Below are 20,657 nucleotides of genomic sequence, written 5' to 3' on the forward strand. Positions count from 1 at the left end.
TCTGCCGATCAGGCAACTCAACTTGGATCGTCAGAGGCATTTAAAAGAAAAAAAAAAGGTTTTTTTTCTTTTAAAAGCCTTTGATGATCCCAGCTGAGCCGCGTGATCATCAGAGGCTTTTTTTTTTAATTTTTAAAAGCATTTTTTCGCCCGAAGTGGTTGTAGAAAAAATGCTTTTAAAAGTAAAAAAAAGCCTCTGATGATTGTGCGGCTCAGCTGGGCATGGGGGGCGGGGGGGGGGGGCAGGGATTTTTGCTATCGGTTCTCCAAACCACCCGCCTCCATCGTTACTGGATCGGGTGATCTGGTCCGAACCGGGAGCATTTCACCCCTGATCTAGTCCAATCCCCTGCTCAAGCAGGAGACCCTATTCCATTTCTGACAGATGCAGTCCAGTTTCTTGAAGCTTGTCTAGGGTGCATCAAATTTCCCAGCTACACATCTCCTTGCCCATGAATGAAAAGGAGAATACAAACTACACTGATTTTTTCCAGGGAGACCAGAACTGCTCAGCTCGACATTTTCTAATATTGTTTTGTTTTATCTCATCCCTGTATCTGCTCCTGAGGGCTGTTGCTACCCCCAAAACAGATCTTCTTTCTGGAGTGGCAGCTAGTAAAGAACACTTATTTAACAGCAGAGATTTTCTAAAACAGGAATGCTGTTACTCTTTAAATTAGTAAACTCTTTGGTTATAAATGCTGCCTGGAACTGAAGGATGTTCAGAACCATGCTTGCCCAAAACAAAAAGGAGGACTTGAACCAAACTGAATACCTCATGAAATATTATCATAAGGTTTGCAAGCAAATTAAACCAGGTGCTCAATTTCTATGTTATTTAGAACTGAACAAAGGCAACTGAAAATGCAGAATAACATAGGGACCCTGTCCAATCTCTTCTTAAAAACCTCCAATGTTGGGAGCACCCACAACTTCTGCAGCATAAACCAAATTATAATAGTTTCTATGTAATGTCAAATAGATATTTCCCAACAGCCACCTTTTTATCCTTGCAGTGATGGTATTGTCTGAAAATAATAGCTCAAGGGGATAAGGAAGAAAAAAAAAATTTTTTTTTTGGGAACAACAACAACAAAAGAAAACTCAGATTGGAGATGAATAGAAACAGGAAATCAGCTAAAAATACTTCAAAGCTGAAACTGGAGCTCTGGCCTCATGACTTACTAAAATTTATCATGCAAGTACCTAACAGGACACAAGTGGCTTGTTAAAGCGTCCAAAGTCTTAAAAGTGGAGACCTGGGTAGCCTTATCTGGACCCCTTATTCCTTTTGTCACAATACTTGGCAACAACTTGCATTGTATTCATTTGTTGCACTATGGGTTTATTTTATGAATTGACAGAGTGCCAGATATGAAGTGCTGCCTTAACCAGTTCAGCAGGGTATCAGGTGAATGTAACAGGTGGAGTCAAGAAATGCTTTCTAGTCCACCGGTTTACGTATTTATTTAAGTATGCCATATCAATGGCTTCTCAGAAAGGGGAAAAAGTGAAAGAATTTATATAATGTGCAGAATTAACTTCCCCCACCTACCACAGGCATAAAATAAATATGCTCAATCAGTCACTGGAACTCACTGCCACAGAGTCTGCCACAAGAATGCCAATCAATTTTTACAGCAATGACAATTTGTGGGGTAAGGGGAGAGATAAATGTTAAACTTTTAAAACAGTTGAGAAATGGTGCAATATCTTGTGCATGTCAGAGACTAACATGCTTAAGACATGTAGCCAACTTCCTGTTCCAAAATGGTTTGCCAGTAGGAGAATGGGCTTTTCTCTCCATTTATTATTACAGGTAGTCCTTGACTTACGGACTACAATTTGGACTGGACCTTCCATCGCTAAGTTGCTTGGTCATTAAATGAGTGATCATGTGACCGCACCTTTTTTTTTTTTTTTTTTGGCCACTGTTGTTAAGCAAATCTGGCTTCCCTCATTGACATTGCTTGTTGGAAACTGGCTGGAAGATCACAAATGGCAGTCAAATAATCCCAGGGCACTGAAACTATGGAATACTGCAACTAGCCTTAAAGGTGAGTTGGTTGCCAAGCAGCTGAAATGCGGTCATGGGATGTGTGTGTGTGCGTCCATCTGAACTGGATCATAAGTAACTTTTGGGAAGGGTGTCCATCATAACTTTAAACGACCAGTCATTAAGCGAGGACTACTGGTAATTAATATCAATTATGAAGTCTCTTTCTTAAAAAATTAACTTCTTTCCATTTCAGCATATATTCCAAGGATTCAGTTACTTGTGTTAAGTTATATTGTCCTTTGACAATGTAAGTTATAATGTAAGTTATAATGTACTCTGAGAGCATATGCGCCAAAGACAAATTCCTTGTGTGTCCAATCACACTTGGCCAATAAAGAATTCTATTCTATTCTATTCTATTCTATTCTATTCTATTCTATTCTATTCTATTCTATTCTATTCTATTCTATTCTATTCTATTCCATTCCATGTACTCCCATAGAATCTGTTCTAGGATCTGAAAGAGTATTTTGGCAGCCAGCCATTGTAACTGTAGACTCTAGCACTGCCAGGTATTTGCAAATTCAGGCTTTATATTAAAAAGTCCTTGGTTCAAACCCCAAGCACCTCTAAGCTAGTTTGGGAAGAGACTTAGTATTGTGCTTTGCTTTACTAATTTACTGTATGAGACCGAAGAAAGAATCTGGTAACTAAAATTATTGGACTATGAAGACTGAAAAAGGTTGAGCTGGTTTAAGACAGCTTTTTATCATCCTAATTTTCTTACAGATATACGACTATAAAACCCAGTACACATAAGCCAGATTTTAAGGAGGATGATTACAGCATAATCTGAGCCTGTTGATATCTGTTGTGCATATATGTTCTAGTCAAATATTTTCCCTTCTATGAAAGCAGGATACTAACCTACCCGACCAATTAGAAGGATTGAATCCAGGCAAATCATGTCTGGCCATCTGCATTCCCAAACATTACAGTTCACTGGTGAATAAGTCATTAAACGATGAGAGAAAAACACCTTTCACAATAATATTTATTAATGGATGCATTCAACTTAAATTCTAGCAGCAAAAGGCACAGCAGAATACTCCAAATAGTGTTTCAATGCTTGCATTATAGATTCCTTTTATCTCGATATGGATACAAGTAGAATTTACAAGTAGCAGCTATGCTGAGCGGTCTAAGAACATTCCATACATGAATTATAAGCAGAGACAGAGAGAAAAGCTTGGAATGTAGAATGCTAGGAATAAAGGCCAAACACCCACAGGAAAACATCTTGCTTTATAATTATAATAAGCCACATCAGGGAATCAAGGCTCATTATTTCAAGATACATTTCCTGATCATGTCAATCTCAAGACTAGAGAACAAGCTGGAAGGAGGCATATGAAAGTGTGCATTGTTAGATAAACTTTCCAGTGTGTTTCATATCTTCAAAAAGGCTATGTAGCCATCCATGCTCACAGCAGATCCTACAAAAATCTGACCTTGAAAGAACTGAACATCAACAGAAAAACTGGCAGAGTTAAAGAATCAGTTCTTTAACAACTCAGCTAGCTGGCATCTCAGGCTTCCCTTTCTCTTTTTCTCTCTTGCATCACAGAATGTTTCAGGCAAGGCAACAGTTGAGTAGAAACACCTCTTAATTCTGCAGCCAAACACCAGGGAAAGGTGAAAATGTCTGATGGAACTTAAGCCTATGAACATGCTTGATTTTTAGAACAGGACAATAAGTCAGCATACCTGGAACATCAATTAATCTCTTGTAGACATTTAGGAATGCCGCTTCTGCTTCTTTGCTTCTTTTGCCTAATGCATCAATCTGGAAAAAAAGAAAAGAAAAGAAAAGAAAAGAAGGAAAATGAGTCCTGGATCAGTTCCCGAATCATACCTAAATACAGTATATGTGACTGAATATATGATTGCATGAACATTACTAGTGCCAATGTTCATTTCAAGATTAATGTGAGGAACCAAGATCTTCCAGTTGGGAGACCTTTCATTCACTCGATGCAAGCACCCAATTTTAGGACACCAACACATCTTTCATTGCTGTAGTTGACTCCTGTCATTAAGAGAAGAAAGAAACAAGGGGCAATGGTGGGACCAACCAGAAAGAATTGCTGTAGATAATGTTTCTGAAATGCCCAACCCAAGTCATTTTATTTAGGTTAGAATACTGGAAAGATCTAAAAAAACCTTTGAATTCCCAAGTTCAACAACCACATGGCTTAACTCAGAGTTCCCCAACCTTTCCGGCTTTGCAGATTTGGGGGTGGGGTGGAGGGAAGGGGGATGATTCCGCAAGAGTAGCAAGCAAATGCCGGTGCAAATGTAGCATGTGCGCATGCACTCGCTGGCTATTTGCACAAGTAGGGATGCATGTGCATGCACATGCTCGCTCACCACTTCTGTGGCTTGGTCCAAATAGCTCAAGGCCACCAGTAGTAGGCCACAGCCCAGGAGTTGGGGCTTAATTTATGACATTCATAGTTGAATGTATTTTATATTTCTAAGTATAAATGCAATTAACACCCATTCTTCTCCATTCATATCCATTTTCATCTATAACAAGGCAATTTATTGCTCTCCAAATATTTTGGATTCTAACTTCTATAATGCCCCGGTCAGCAGTTTCCCTCAAGAATTTAAGGTAGCTCTGATGAGCCACTAGCACTAGAGTCTTGCCTCCTCCAACCATCATTGTAGTAATGGCTTCAGTCAGTCATCAAGGAACAGTTGCAACTGCGAGTCTTCAGGAACCAATGCTACTTCCATGAGGAAAGCTAGAATTACTGGCCATGGTGAACCTAGATTTGAGAATTGCTAGGAACTCCTGCACCAGGCGGTCCTTGGTTTTTGGAATGCTACTGTGAAAATCTACAGATCAAAAGTTTCTAACATTGAATTCCTGAGAAAACCTTTAGGGTATATATATTTGTATTTCTGTATCAGAGGTGGGCTTCAGCAGGTTCTGACCAGTTCTGGAGAACCGGTAGTAAAAATTCTGACTGGCCCCGCCCCCCATCTATTCTCTGCCTCCCAAGTCCCAGCTGATCGGGAGGAAATCAAAAAGCTTCATACACACCAATAGTGGACCACCATCAACGGTATCATTATAACGCTCAAATGCTTTAGAAAGGGCTGGTGGGTTTTTTTTCCTTCTCAGGAAAAGCAAAAGAAAAGCTTTGCTGAACCTCCAAAGCCTATCCAGCTTTCTATCATCATAGGACCAGTTGCCTTTTGGAAAAGCAACTTTGGGACAACCATGACCTGGATGATAGGAATCTCCATAAACATTCAGAAAACTGAGAGGCACACTGCCTCTAATTGTTGCCGTTATGTTTAACAGTTATTGGGGATCTCCATAAATTATCTCCATAAATTTGTCTAATTTCCTTTTATACCCACTTAAATTGGATGCTAACACTACATTTTGTGGCAATGACTTCCATAGCTTATAGTTTGATGTGAGATGCCTAAACTGCAAACAACTGTTGCTGACCATTCTATGAAGGACAAAGCAGTTATAAATGCAAATAAAGACAACATCCACATTTAGACTTGATAAGTCTGAAGGGCTTATTTAGACTATTGGATCCAGTCTCCAACTGCAGTCTCCAAATTAAAACATCTTTGACCAAGAGGACATCTAGTCTTCATTTGAGCAGATCAACTTCATTGGATAATTGATTCCATTGTTGAACTGTCTCACTGTTGGAAGCTTTTACTTACTTACTTACTTACTTACTTACTATCTATATTTATTAAATGTGTTTGCCGTGCATCTCGCCACAAAGCATTAAACATTCAACTGGAACCTGCCCTCCTTTAGTTCAAGGGTGTCAAACTTGATTTAATTGAGGGCCGCATCAAGGTTGTGTTTGACCTTGGGGGGCCAGAGTGGGCATGGCCAGTGTGGAAATGGCCAGCTCGATGTCACTCATGTCAGGGGTACCTGTGGTGGCCCAAGCGCTCTGCCAGATAAAATGGGCTTCCAAGCTCCATTTTCAGCTGCGACGGCCTCATGCATCCTTCTGCCAGCAAAAATGGAGCTTGCGGTCCTCCTGAGCTCCGTTTTCACTGGCAAAGGCACTGTGGGCCGGTCTTTCGCTGTTTCCAGGGTGGCCCCGTGGGCCAGATCTAAACACCCTGTGGGCTGGATCAGACCCCCGGGCCTTGAGTTTGACACCCGTGCTCTAGTTCAATTACATTAATTTGTGAAACCACTCCGGAAAAAATGCTAAAAAGCTTGAAATCATCATTTTACCCACCTTTCTCAAGCAGTACCACCAATACACCAAGAGTAAAAGAAGCAACAAGAAGTGTTATTAATGCTGAACACCAAAACAGCTTATACTGGGAATCAGGTTTGTCTCTCACTCCAGCCATTAACACATAAGCCTGAGAAGTAATACAACCTAGCAGCTCCGTGATAAACAATCCATGCTGTAAGGCATTATATACCACTTACTTACTGGACAGTTACAATATCAGCTGTGCTTCAATCAATAAATACACCTTTTTGCTTTTAATGCCAACAGCGAAACCCACATCTTGGACTATTAGGCCACAGTATGTGTTTTATTTATCTCAGGATTTATCTATTTTTTGAAAAAGCAAAGAGCAGCTTTCTACCGATTCACCTTTTCTGAATGAATTAGAAATGAAACCCAAAGACTGGCACTACTTTTCCAGCGTTTTCAGGTTTTTAAGGGCTAAGATGAAACCTGAAAATTGGGCAACACAACAGGAAATGCTGTTGTCTTTCTTGCAAGGCTGATGTCAGACTCACATGGGTGAACCAGACCAAAATGACAACAAGATGAGCTAATTCTACTTGATTGTAAAGCGACATGAATGACAGAATCTTGCAGGTCTGAAAACAGAATCCTCGTCCTCCCTTTATAGCCTGGGAAACTAGGGAGGGTCTCATCTGAACCCCTTGCCTCACTCACGATCCATTATCCAGCTGTCACCTATGCTTTCTCTTATCTGAGTTAGTTCCCCTAACTACTCTCCTGAGGACTTTCTCACATACCATTATACAATCGAGATTCATTCCCTAAGTCCGTGATGGCGAACCTATGGCACGCGTGCCGGAAGTGGCACACAGAGCCATCTCTCCGGGCACGCCACCCATCGCCCATTGCTCTTTCAGGTTCTGGCGAGCACATGCACGCCAGCCAACTGGTCTTTGCAGGCGCATGCACACCAGAAACCGGAAGACCAGGTGACCAGTGTGTATGTGCACACCAGAAACCGGAAGCTCAGTTTGCCAGTGCATGCATGCACACCAGGGAACTGCTCTTACCGTTTCCAGCGCTCCCACGCATGCATGCCGGGAACTGCTGTTCCAGTTTCTGGTGCTCCCCCGTGCGCACCTGCGCGCTCCCATTTTGGCACTTGGTGCCGAAAAGGTTCGCCAACACTGCCCTAAGTCAAAATGGTCATCTACCAACTGATGTTCCTCCTCAATCTTCAGATTTCCCAATGATTTTATAAAACGCTATAATACTGTAAATAAGCATATTCTTGAAAGTATTTTATATCACAAATAATTGTTATAATTAATAGAACACTCTTTGATCTTGGGAACAATTTATAATGAGGAAATTACAAACCTTTCGGTTTTATTAAGTGGACCCTCCTAAATCCATGACACTTTGGGATTTGGTCATAAGCCAGTGACTTTCATTAAAGGTAGTCCTCGATTTACAACCACAATAGAGCCCAACATTTTTGTTGCTAAGTGAGACATTTGTTAAGAGAATTTTGCCCCATTTTGCAACCTTTCCTGCTACAGTTGTTAAATGAATCATTGCAGTCGTTAAGTTAGTGACATAGTTGTTAAATGAATCTGGTGTTAAATGAATCAGAAGGTGTGGGGTAGTGTAGGGTTTCCTGCCTAAGCAAGGGGTTGGACTAGAAGACCTCCAAGGTCCCTTCCAACTCTATTATTCTATTCTATTCTAAGGTTACAAAAGATGATCACACAACCCCGGGACACTGTAACCATCATAAATATGATTCAGTTGCCAAGCATCTGAATTTTGATCATGTGACCGTGGTGGTGCTGCAATGGTCATTAAGTGTGTGAAAAACGGTCACAACTCACTTTTTTCACAACTCACTTTGAATGGTCACTAAATGTTGTAACTCGAGGACTGCCTGTATTTGGCGCAGTTTGTAATCACTGAGCTCGGCAAGTGCTTCTCAGAACTGCCCCTTCTGCTCTAACATTTATTAGCTATTATTTATTAAAATTCAGAATGTTCCCGATTGCCACATTATGTTTAATCCACAGCAAATGCAGCTTTGTGGCTTGAAGAGGTTAAATTTTGGAGTGCTTGGCTGCTTTCCAGACCCTTTGCACAAAATCGGGCTAATGCAACAGCACAAGAAGCGCCCAGACTGGCCATGATTAATAGACTGCCAAAGACAGTGCTTTCCACAAAACACACACTTCTCATTCCCTTGCTTCCATAGATCATGGACTTATCCTCAAAATATCTGACTGAAATTGAATTTGGCTTCTCTCTCAACCGTTCATTTCCTATGTTATGCAAAGTTATATCCTTTTTCTGCCTGAGCAGAACCAAACCAGCTGCAGCCCTTCAGAAGGAAAATGTGGTTCCAATTACAAAAAGCTGGCCTAGATACTGAACCACAGTTCTGATGCTGCTCTAATTGAGCCATCATGGAGCAAATGTAAAGTAACAAAATTGGATTAATTAGGTTTGCAAAGTTCAACACAAGAAATCTTGGCAATGGGAAGATGGGGAGTAGGTACTTAATAATGGAGGAAGTGCTACACAACAGAACAAGATTAAGATATTTTAGTCCTCCAGCATCTTACAGCCAGTAACTTTTCTGGTTACACTGATACATGTGAACAATAGCAATAGCACTTAGACTTATATACCGCTTTACAGTGCTTTTACAGCCCTCTGTAAGCGGTTTACAGAGTCAGCACATTGCCCTCAACAATTTGGGTCCTCATTTTACCCATCTCGGAAGGAAGGAAGGCTGAGTCAACCTTGCAACAATGCAACGCAAAAGCCAGTTTGATCTGGTGACTTAAGGCACCAGGCTAGAAACTGGGCGACCGTGAGCTTTATACCAGTCTTAGGCATGACAGTTGGCTTGGGTGACTTTGGGCCAGCCACTCTCTCTTAGCCCAATTCAGACCACAGGGCTATTTTCCACTATTTTGTGGGGAACGTAGGAGGAGGAAGAAGTATTGGGTATGTTCATTACTATAAAAATAGTAATGGTGGGATTTTAAAAAAGAGCTTACATTTACTATGCAATCGAATCTGGTCGCAAATAGGCAATGTATGTAATATCCAGAAAGTGGAATAAGCTGAGAATTCCAAGGCATTTAAAGCACAATTTTAGGTTTCTTTTAGAATTTTACTGCCTCTCTGTTATTGTATGGTAGTCCTTAATGGTACTGTTGATTATGTTGTTTATTCATCTTGCTTATGCTGCTTCCTATGTTACTGTTAATACTGTTCTCTTTTTTATTAATAGATTTACTAAGTTCTACACCATTCAGGGAACTGTAGTTAGTAGACTATATGAAAGTATCCAAAATCATTAAAATAAGGAACTGTATTCATTAATGCTTAGTGCTGTAACTAAGCTATACTTTAGGATTTCAGAAACTATGGAGTAGGTTTAAGGAAAGGAAGTAGAAAAAGCAACCATTCTCCTATCTCCTGTTGAAACAGATAGTAGTTTCCCAGTCCACTCCTTCTATACAACTTAACCATCACTACCACAACATCACAACAGAGATTTATTTGTAAGAATGAACAATATAGTTTTTTGTATCCCACCTCATCAACCATATGAAAGCCAGACTGAGAAAGCTATATGCATGCTCTCTACTGCACGAATACAGTGTTAACCAACCAATTCAACACCTACCCACCCACCCCCGCTAAATTACTGGGTTTCACCCATCAGTGTTGCAATAAGCTTCCTTATTCAAAGTAACAGGAGAGTTTAGCCTGACAACCCCTTGCCTTGTGCCAAATGCAAACTGAAGAATGGTAGGCACTGCTAGTCACATTTTTTTCCCCAGTCTCTCTGCCTTCTGGCCAGCTCCAAATTAGCAACTTCTCTGTTGCTCTTGGACAGCCCTGCTATGCCACATGAAAAGAATATTGATGACCTCAGGAAATCCCTACCCAGTTTTAAAAATAGCTGCTTCGTGACATCACAAAGACAAGTTCAGACACTCCATTTCCTAATATTCACTTTTCCTTAACAATAGTCAGTCTGGCCCAGGTTTCTTTCTTTTTTTTTTGAAAGCCTTGACCAACTTTGGTTTTCTCATTAGTATGTTTTCAAAACTATATCCCAGCACTGTTTAGAGGATTGAATTCCTTTTGAACTATCTTCTTCTTCTTCTTCTTCTTGTGCCATAGACAAGATGTTGGCGATCCTATTTTTATCAATAGTCGCATGAAAAAGTGCTGCTGAGTTTTGTCCTAAGCAGTCCCTTAGATTTTGAAGCCATGTTGTTCTTCTTCTGCCTTGACCTCGTTTGCCTTCAATCTTTCCCTGGAGGATTAAGTGAAATATGGGGTATTTTTCCGGGTGTCGCATCCCATGTCCAAAATATTCCAACTTTTGCTTTTTGAACTATGGGAGTCCACAACAGGCTCAATTTAAACAACTCTTTTTAATAGCTACAGCTCTAGAAGGCATGGCATTTATTTGAAAGTATGCCTTTTCCTAGCTGATCCTACATAAACCGCAGATCCTCTTCAGAAACACTGCCTCAACATCCGGATGTATAAACTAAGAGGATGTTGTAGACACTCTGGAACAAATTCCCAGTATTGGAAGGGCTATGGACAAAACCTCCGTCTGTTGGCCCTTCTGGAAGGCTGTAAGCCGCAACTCAGTGATTGCTGAAAGGGAGCAGGGGGCAAACATTTATGGTCTCTTGTTGCTTTTTCTGTTCTGGGATTTTATAGATAAAAATGGAAGTGGGAAATCTCCAGGAAAAACACGACCATTCATTCCTAGTATTGAAATCCTTCAACTGCACTGGAAAAAAAGCAATTTAAAGGTTTTGTGTGAGGTGGTGTCAGGCTAAGCCCCAAAACGACAAAGAACAATTCAGCCAGAGTTCAGTTCTTTATTTACTTCCACACAATAGACAGAATCTTGCCAGACTAAACGCTTACTACTTTCACCATAACAGATATACCTTGGGCGAGTCCAGGGAGTGGCTACTTTTATTCTTCCTATCCAGGAAGAATAGGAAGAAAAGTGGCTACTTTTATTCTTCCTATCCAGCTCTAGGCTGTGCTGCCTCCTCTCTCACCTCCCTTCCTGGAATACGCTTCCTCTTTGCTGGGAAAGTGCAGCTCTACTGTGGTCCATCATAGGAGGGGCAGATTTTGGACCATTTTTCAAGATTGTGGGAAATTAAGGATAGGAATGAGAACTGGTTGCCTACCATTTGCAACTTTAATTGGCAAAATGGGAAGGCCGACACATGAACAAAAGCCAGTCATATTGCTGCCAGAACCGAGTGGCACAATCTCGGGGGTACAAGCAGATCTTGGGACTGCCCATCATAGTAGTGCTGAAAGTAAACCTTTTTGCAGCCGAGGGACTCATTTTCAATTTTCTACCGTGTTTCCCCGAAAATAAGACCCTGTTTTATATTTTTTTTGAACCCTGAAATAAGTGCTTGGCTTTATTGCCATGTGCTCAAAAGCCCAATTGGGCTTATTATCAGGGGATGTCTTGTTTTGGGGGAAACAGGGTATCTATCCATCTTCTATCTCAAAGGTCATAGGAGACATAGCCACTGACATCGTGATGTAACTGGAAGCTAGGCTGAATTTTTTTCAGGCTTTTGCAGTAGGTGATTTAAACTCAGAATGTTAGCAATATATTAATTTTGAAATTTGTTTCGATTTAATGTCACACATTCAACTGTTAAGAAAAACAATCTGTCGCCCGTCCCCTCGTCCCCCCCCCTTTGTGGAATCTTGGCAGAACTGTTTAAGGTGTTGGGAGGGAAGGGTATGTGTGAGGAAAGATTACCATTTTGGTAATAATGCCAGTTATGGAAAAAACTTTTCAGACAGGCTAATCTAAAGTATTTTTAAACAGCTTTTAGCACTTAGGTCTTTGAAATAATAATCTCAGCCTCTCAATAATATATTAATTAGGTTCTAGTTTACTGTGTTCTTTTTTACTCTTGGTACACACAGTTCTACTTCTAACAAATTTAATTTTATTCTGATCCATCCCTCTGCTTTGAAGAGGCATTCTTTCCGAAATTAGCAAGTGGCTTCAAAGATCAAGCTTTCTCACAATGAACTCACTGTCATCCCCAGATGACAATACATTCACCCACCTTTCCCTCTGTCTCCTGCACACAATGTTTGGGAAGCTAGCAATAACTTCCTATTCAAGCAGGTGTTGAAAGGAACACATCTAGCACCCCTCAAAAACTGAAGCAGAATGAACAAACGAATGTATGAGTCTGTCTATGTATATGCATTTCTAGTTAATCTAACATTATTTAAAACAGAAATTTATTATCTTCCTTCCAAGTAAATTCCAGTAGCTCTGGGAGAATTTGTTAATTCTGCTATGATAAATTGCTCCTACAAGGTTGTTATTCCTAATATTTCTTGCATTTTGTATGCTTTTATTTTTCTTTAGGATATCTTAAGGTCACATTTTTGTGTTATTGCCTGACTCCAGGCCAAAACTGCATGGCTCATGATATATATGGACAAACACAATTTATACATATACAGAAAGAAAGAGGTCACCTATTCAGAAACTGAAGTAGTCAGAACAATAGAGTTTAGTCTAATTTTGTATTAAATCAAGGTCAACTGTTATGGAAGCAAACATACCATTTAAAAAAAAAACCCCAGTTTATTCAGGAGTACAGATTAGTCAGTGTTAGCCTGTTATTTCAAGAGCAAGGGGAAGTCTTCTCAATCCCTCACTAAAAAAAACCTTGGATAACTGCTCTCTCTCACTGCATCACAACATTAGGATGCAAACCTACTGTGCATTCAACATCTGTCTGCAGGAGGTCAGATCTAAGAAACAGATCGGTGCTGTTTAAAAAGGGGAACTCTTAATGCTCATATTTTTTCACTTCTTCCCTACCCCTCTGAACAGCAGACCTTAACTGCAGAGGGAGAACCAGAGGTGGGTTTCAGCAGGTTCTGACCAGTTCTGGAGAACCAGTAGTGGAAATTTTGAGTAGTTCAGAGAACTGGTAAATACCACCTCTGACTGGCCTTGTCCCCATCTATTCTCTGCCTCCCGAGTCCCAGCTGATTGAGACAAATTGGGGATTTTGCAGTAACCTTCCCCTGGGGTGAAGAGGGAATGGAGATTTTACAGTATCCTTCCCCTGCCATGCCCACAAGCCACGCCCACCAAGCCACGCCCACAGAACCGGTAGTAAAAAATTATTGAATCACACCACTGGGGGGGAACCTAAGGCTCCAGAACTTTTTATGGAATCTCTTTCATCCCACCTCATCCCATTTCAGCCACACGTGCTAAATAACAATAGCACAACGTTCTGCTACTCACAAGGCAAGAACATGTGAAAGGCTTTTGCCCTGCCAATAAGGAATACCCATACTCTCATGTGTGGGAACAGGGACATCCAATGCCCTTTCTTGCAGCAGTTAACATTTGCTACTAAGGAAGGTCACTCCAAACTGGCCTCTTTAAAGTAGCAGATCTATCTATCTATCTATCTATCTATCTATCTATCTATCTATCTATCTATCCATCCATCCATCCATCCATCCATCAGTATTTTTTTTAAACTCACTGGATAAGTTTTAATATTTTAACATACTGTATGCCACTTTGTGAGCTGTAACACTGAAAGGTGATCTATATATAGAAAGAAGTGAATAACGAATTAGTGAATTAATTACACTGGCCTGGATCCAAAGAAACATGATGGAATCAATTGGTTCATTCCAATGACCCAGAGCCAATTACCCAGAGAAGGTGATAGCCTCCCCTTCACTGGATGCATTCAACCAGATAGCCATCTGTTAGGGATGTTTTAATTTGGATTCCTGAACTGAGCGGGAGGTTGGACTCAGTGGCCTAAATTGTCCCTTCCAACCCTGTGATTCTATGAAAAGGAATAACGTATTTTCTTTGTACAATGAGTTCCAGCAGTCCATTGTGCAAATGAGACAGCAGTTCTACAAGAAAAAGAGCAAGTAAAGGTGTGTAGTGAATGAACTCTAGTGAGTCAAAGAAGAAATGTTCTAGACCCAAGAGTCACTTTTATCATGTGTTTATCACTTGCCCCTCTTCTCTTCTCTATGTTAAAACTGCTTTCCTTATCCAAGGGGCTACCGCATTCCAGTAAAGGTTAGAAGACAAACTACTGCAACTTGGGATAGGAGGAGTTGTGGATTGAAATGAAGCTTGTTTGATTTTTTAAAAAAATTGCCATCTGAATAGAGAAGAGAACTGCTGCAGGGATAGGATGGAAAATGCACTCCCTACCCAAGCAATATTTCATAACTTCCTCCAAAGTTTGAAGTGCCAGTAGTGGATAAAGCAACCTGGGCCAAGGAATGGGCCAACCCACAAAGAAGGGGTGGGGGGGAATGTCAACCTATTCTCCAAATCACCTGAAGACAAAACAAGAAACAATGGATGCAAACTAATCAAAACGAGAACCAAGACTGGAACTAAGGAGAAATTTCCTGGCGGTTAAAATAATTTATCAGTGGAATGGCTTCCTTCCAGAAGTTGTGAGGGCTCCAACACTGGAGATTTTAAAGAAGAAATTGGACAAACATTTGTCTAAAATGGCATAGGGTCTCCTGCTTGAGCAGGGAGTTGGACTAGAAGACATCCAAGGTCCCTTCCAATTCTGTTTTCTGTTTATTCTGAATATGGGTGGGCACTAGAGATGAAGCAAGGGTGTCACATTTAAAGTTCAGACACCTCCAAGAATTCCACTGTCTTGGTATTTCCAATTTCAGCTATGAAATGTCCAGCCATGACAAACATCTTTTGAAAGCCTTCCTCAACTTCAAAAGCCATGTGCCAAACAACTTGGAAATGTTCTATCTCCTTGGTGGTAGAACATGTGGCCTCAGGTAGCATCTGCCCGACTAAATCAATCTGGCAAGGTTGGCACAGTCAGGGTTCCATTGATTGCCACCTATCAATACCCCAGAAGCACACCATCTTTGCAGCAGTGCCTGGACTCTGAAATGAAGTCCCCTCCCCTCAAGAGTCAAACAGGTACCATTTTGCTGGTCTTTTGTAAGGACCTTAACTCTTTACACCCAGGCTTTTGGAGAGGATAACTGATATTCTTTCATTCCCTCCCTCCTTTTCTGGGTTTACTTTGTTTGCTAACCTTGTTCTTCTATCCTGTATTTTTTGTGTGTTTCCTATTGTTCTTTGTTTTTAAATGTTTTAACAACTGTAAGCTGCCCAGAGATAGTGGGAGTGAGGCTACATATAAATTGAATAAATTATGGCCCGCCACGTAGTCAGCCAAATGTTTAAGATAAATTTGGCATTTTCATCCACCTATTGAGTCCTTTATAAAGACCTGGGATAAGCAGGTATTGTGTGATGGTGTTAAATGTATTGTTGCAGTATTATTATACCAGCTAATTACATCTGGAGCAAGCAAAAGATTTTTGGACATGACAGTTTAACATAAGTAATGGGCAAAAAAGGAACAAGGGTCTAGAGGCATCATGGAGCTTCCTTGTAGGGGATAAAGCCTAACAATCTACTCAAGGAGTAGCCCAGCATGCCTAGGGAATCTTGCAGCCACATTGTAGTTAACAAGCAGGGCTGCGTTATGGCAGCTAACTAAATACATCTGGATAGCCTTGTAGAAAGAACAGACTTAATGAACACCAGCTGAATAAGAGCACGCTAGCTACAACCGCTCCTATGAAGTTGTGTGTTTGAGAATAACTCAGTAGTAGCTGAAACTGGTTATTCTCATGTTCTAGCAGAGAGTATTCAGATTCATGGATTCTTTGCTGCCTGAATTCTAACCTTTGTTCTCTTATCTTTGCCTCCTGGAACCTTGCCCAGAAGTAGAATGCTTTGGCTTCTGTCTTCTGGACCAATTTACGGACTAATCTTCTCTATGTCCCCTTGGCCATGACTAACCCTTTTTGGAATTCGACCTTGGATTATATGTGGACTTGGTAGCAGGCAGCTTTCTGTGCACTTTTGCTTGGATTAAAGCATTGCAAGATCAATTCTAAACCTACTTGGGGAATCCGAACCTAGAGGTTGGATGAAAGTGAAAAATATATCAATCTGGGGAACAGAATGTTCTGTTTCCCTCTGGAGCATGCTGAACCTCCTTCTGGTACATGCCATGGGGGGAAAGCCTACCACTGAAACAGGACATTCTAGAGGGGAACAAGAGTTCTGTTTACAGAGCCACACATTTGCACATTTCAGCTACTTAGTCATACTCCAGGATCATAAAATCTCTATTCTGGGCCAAAGTCATATTCAATTTTTTTCTAAATGGTACCCTAGATATTGCTACATTGCTCTGAAGAATTGTGGGTAGCCAAAACTTTTAGGGATCATCTGTTTTCTGACTGTGAGACTGCTCTGAGTTTTTTTTTTCCTTTCAGCTTTCACATACTGTATATTGTTTTTGGTCCCCAACGGCCATGGTGATACCTTGCAAAATCCCACAGTGGCAACTGAATTTTGAGCTGCAAAAATCTCATAGTTATCGTATCATCACTCTTTGCAGCCTTGCAGGAATACTATGGAGTAAACCAATGTGCAAATGAGAAAGTTGACCCATTTTTGGTGGTGCCATTTGAACTGACTCAAAGAAAAAGTAATGACTAGTCGAAGTTATGCTGATAACAGTAAAAGGAATGACTGATGGCCTTGCCAAGCCCTAAAGAATCTTTCAGGCAACCTACTGGCCTTAAAAGAAATGAGAAAAAGGAGCTTACCTCTCCCTGGAAACTCTTCAATAGTGGAGCTACCTGTTTGCGTAAGTCCTGGAAGATAAAAAAGCAAACACGTAGATCAAGAAATGGGTCATTAAAGAAAGATGGCTAAAAAAGCAACTGTTTGAATAAAACTGAAGTGTTTTCATCAGCTATTCCTATCTCCTTTTTTTTTTAACCAATTCTATCATATTAGCTGAAGGCTGATTACGTTTTTAATCAAAACATTGCAATGAGCAAGGAATGTAGCAAAAATCCATTTTAACGGGCTTATGAATCTCGCCTGATATACAATTATGGTTGTCCCAGAGGAGGGGAATTAGTTAACAAAAGCCTCTAGTAATATTGAATAATCAGTGAACTCCTTCAGTCTAACAACTCAACTGAAACAGAGCAGAGAATGACTAATGGAATGTAAAACATGTGAAGCCACATGGAAAGGGATCAAGCTAGACCCCAGTTTGAAGCATAGCCTCCTTTTGATGTGCAAGGAATTAGACATTATTTATTTAATGTGCATGTAAATCTCAATGTAACAGAAACACATGGTTTTAGCATGTGTTTTAGCTTTTTTCCAGTATATTTATTTTCAAAAACCAATTTTTGAGCAAGTTTAATACTCCTGTACCAAAATTTGGTATCACTGTATTTATTATATATTATTGCTGTGTATAATATACACACATATATACATATACATACACACACATGTATTTGCTTCCCAGAGAAGAATGAATGGAAAAAATTTCACTCTTGCTATTGTTCATCCCACCACCAATCTGCTGGCAGCCATATATCCAAATTTGTTCCCAGCAAGATTCATGATACAATTATCTCTACATGGCACTAAATATTTGAACAAGTGCTAGTTAACACAAATGACTGGAATCATTCACGAGTATCATAAATTAAATTAGTAGCATCATTCTTCAAAATATGTATTAGTGTTTGCTAGAAGGAAACAAACAAAAAACAAAAAATCAAGGTTGACAGAATAGGAAGCTTGCTGGCAAGTGAATAATAAAGCAAGTAATAACAGGAATATACTTGTTCATGAACAGATACCCTTCTGTGCAAACAAAACAAAACAAAACAAAAAACCCTATCCTAAATTACAGTGATAAATTTTAGGGACAAACTAAATGTAATACATTTACGGATTTTAAAAGCTGCTGCTCCCACAGCACCAAAAGCAGGATTAAAATGGGGGTGAAAGATTTCGAAGTCTAGATCTTTTAATAAGAACTGCAATATATACCAATCCCAATAAATTTTAATAATCCCAAATAATAACAGTACAGTAAAATGAGGAAGTAAAATGAGAGTAAAATGAGGAAGGCTTACAAAGTCTAAAAGAACTGCAAGAACAAAACAGACAAACAAGCATATCGAACAAGCATAAAATCTTCTTTGTTCATTATTTTTATTACATAGCACAATTCAAAATGTGAGAATATGTAGTTTTCCTAGAACTATTTCTAGAATTATTTCAACACCTTTAAAAATACATTTTATCACTTTGTATGTTTAATTTTCCCCAACTGAAAATATTTAAAGATATGCAAAACGTGAATAATGATTGAAAACATGGCCATAATTCATTATTTGTATGCGTTGTTGTATCATCTCAAACTTGTAATGTTTCAGAACAAAACAGGAATCATTTTTTCCTATGTTAAACCAATAATCTCTTTTTACAGTCAGATTGCTGATCCATTTCATCTAGTATCACATATTCTCAAGGTTAGAGGTTCTCTGATCCTTGCTGGCTACAAGACGAAAGACAAGTTTGGGACTTTGCCAGCAATATCATTATCTGAGCCTTTTCTGTGGCTCATATACCTACCTTGAGTAAGACAAAGTAGAGTGGTGCTTAAAAGTTTATAAGCCTTTTTTTTGAATGTTCAATATTTCTGCATAAATATGGCCTAAATCATCGTCCCACTGATGCACCCATCCCCCCACCCCAATCAAAGTCATACTTGCTGCCGATTGTCCTGGTTTTCCCTTTCCTTGCACTTTCTCAGGATTATGGTCTTTTCAAGGGAGTCAAGTCTTTACATTATGTGTCCAAAAATATGATAATTTGAGCCTGGCGATCAGAACTCTGGATTCATTTGTTCTATAATCTGTTTATGTTATGATCCCAGCTGCCCAACTAAAGCAAGCAGGCACCTATGTCTGGCAACAGCAAAATAGGAAAATGATGGAGATGGATGATGACTTATAGTGACAATGGCATTTTATACTGTGTAGGAGAAAGCAAAGCTAAACTATTCCAGTGTTCTACCAAGCAAACCACACGGATCTGACAAGAAAAGGAGACCTCTAAAACAGGTGCTTAACTTTTCAAGCATAGTTGCTTCACTACAAATTTAAAACCTTTAAACGTATTTGCATTCATTTCTTTCTCCTTGATATCCTTTTCCTCTTTCACTATCTTTTCATAGAATAAAATATTTTATTCCCCAAAGAGTCATGGATTTCTTTTTGGACACTGCAATTTTTCATAAGAGAAGACAAGAGGGACAATATCTGATGAGTGAGGGGCTTGCTTTCTGAGGCTAAGCAGCTGTCACATTAATAAACATCAAAGAGAATTGGTCATTTTTAAGGAGGATCCAGAGAAAACCCTAGGTTCAATTTCTGTCCAGTTAAAGAATTGGATTTTTAAAAAAGGCAAAGCTTTCCTGGTCAGTTGTCTCTAAGGCACGGTGCTCATGTCTGTTTCTTGGCCAAGGGAGCCAGTGTTGTCCAAAAACAATTTCCATGGCCATGGGGCCAGCACAGCCATGGTGCAACAAATCAAATCAAATCAAATCAAATCAAATCAAACCTTTATTGTCAATGCACAACATGTGTACAATGAGATTGAGTGAGCCTCCCTTGGTGCAGCCCCCCCCCGAAACACAGAATACATCTCAATAACTCAATAAATAAAAGAAAAATAAATCCCTAAACCCAAATAAGTAATAACTAGCACACATTCTCATATACATACAGTCAGGTCCAGAAATATTGGGACATCGACACAATTCGGCACATATGCAAACTGCTGTAAGTCCTACACCGTTCACCTGAGTTGGATGTACATACCCTCAAATTAAAGCTGACAGTCTGCAGTTAAAGCACATTGTGTTTGTTTCATTCCAACTCCATTGTGGTGGTGTATAGAGCCAAAGATGTTAGAATTGTGTCGATGTCCCGATATTTCTGGACCTGACTGTATATATGAGCCATGGTGGCACAGTGGTTAGAGTGCAGTACTGTAGGCTACTTCTGCTGATCACCAGCTGATAGCAGTTTGGTAGATGGAATCTCACCAGACTCAAGGTTGACTCAGCCTTCCATCCTTTCGAGGTTGGTAAAATGAGGACCCAGATTGTTGGGGGCCATATGCTGACTCTGTAACCTGCTTAGAGAGAGCTGTAAAGCATTATGAAGTGGTATATAAGTCTAAGTGCTATTGCTATATAACATTATATTATATTACGCTGGTATGAAAATGTTACACGTTGCGCTGGCCCTGCAAGTCTATCATAGTAAACCTAATTTTGGTGTTATGTTGTGTTCAGAAGTCTGACGGCCCACGGATAAAAGTTTTTTTTCAGCCTATTCCACAAAAGTGG

At 39.9% G+C, this 20,657-nt stretch overlaps 1 protein-coding gene across 2 annotated transcripts in view; it reads right to left on the bottom strand.

Moving 5' to 3' along the window:
- The window catches only part of CUX1 (cut like homeobox 1), a 363,893-nt gene that overhangs the window by 191,425 nt on the left and 151,811 nt on the right, over positions 1-20,657 (bottom strand). For both annotated transcript variants that reach the window (XM_070932086.1, XM_070932084.1), the window contains exons 3-4: positions 17,032-17,079; positions 3,767-3,845 (exon numbers count right to left, since the gene is read on the bottom strand). In XM_070932086.1, coding sequence (XP_070788187.1) covers positions 3,767-3,845; positions 17,032-17,079 — 127 coding nt within the window. The remainder of the gene's footprint in view (positions 1-3,766; positions 3,846-17,031; positions 17,080-20,657) is intronic.

This window comes from Pituophis catenifer, unplaced genomic scaffold, assembly GCF_029215685.1.
Source record: "Pituophis catenifer annectens isolate HBS135680 unplaced genomic scaffold, rPitCat1.0.hap2 SCAF_1, whole genome shotgun sequence".
NCBI lineage: Eukaryota > Metazoa > Chordata > Lepidosauria > Squamata > Colubridae > Pituophis > Pituophis catenifer.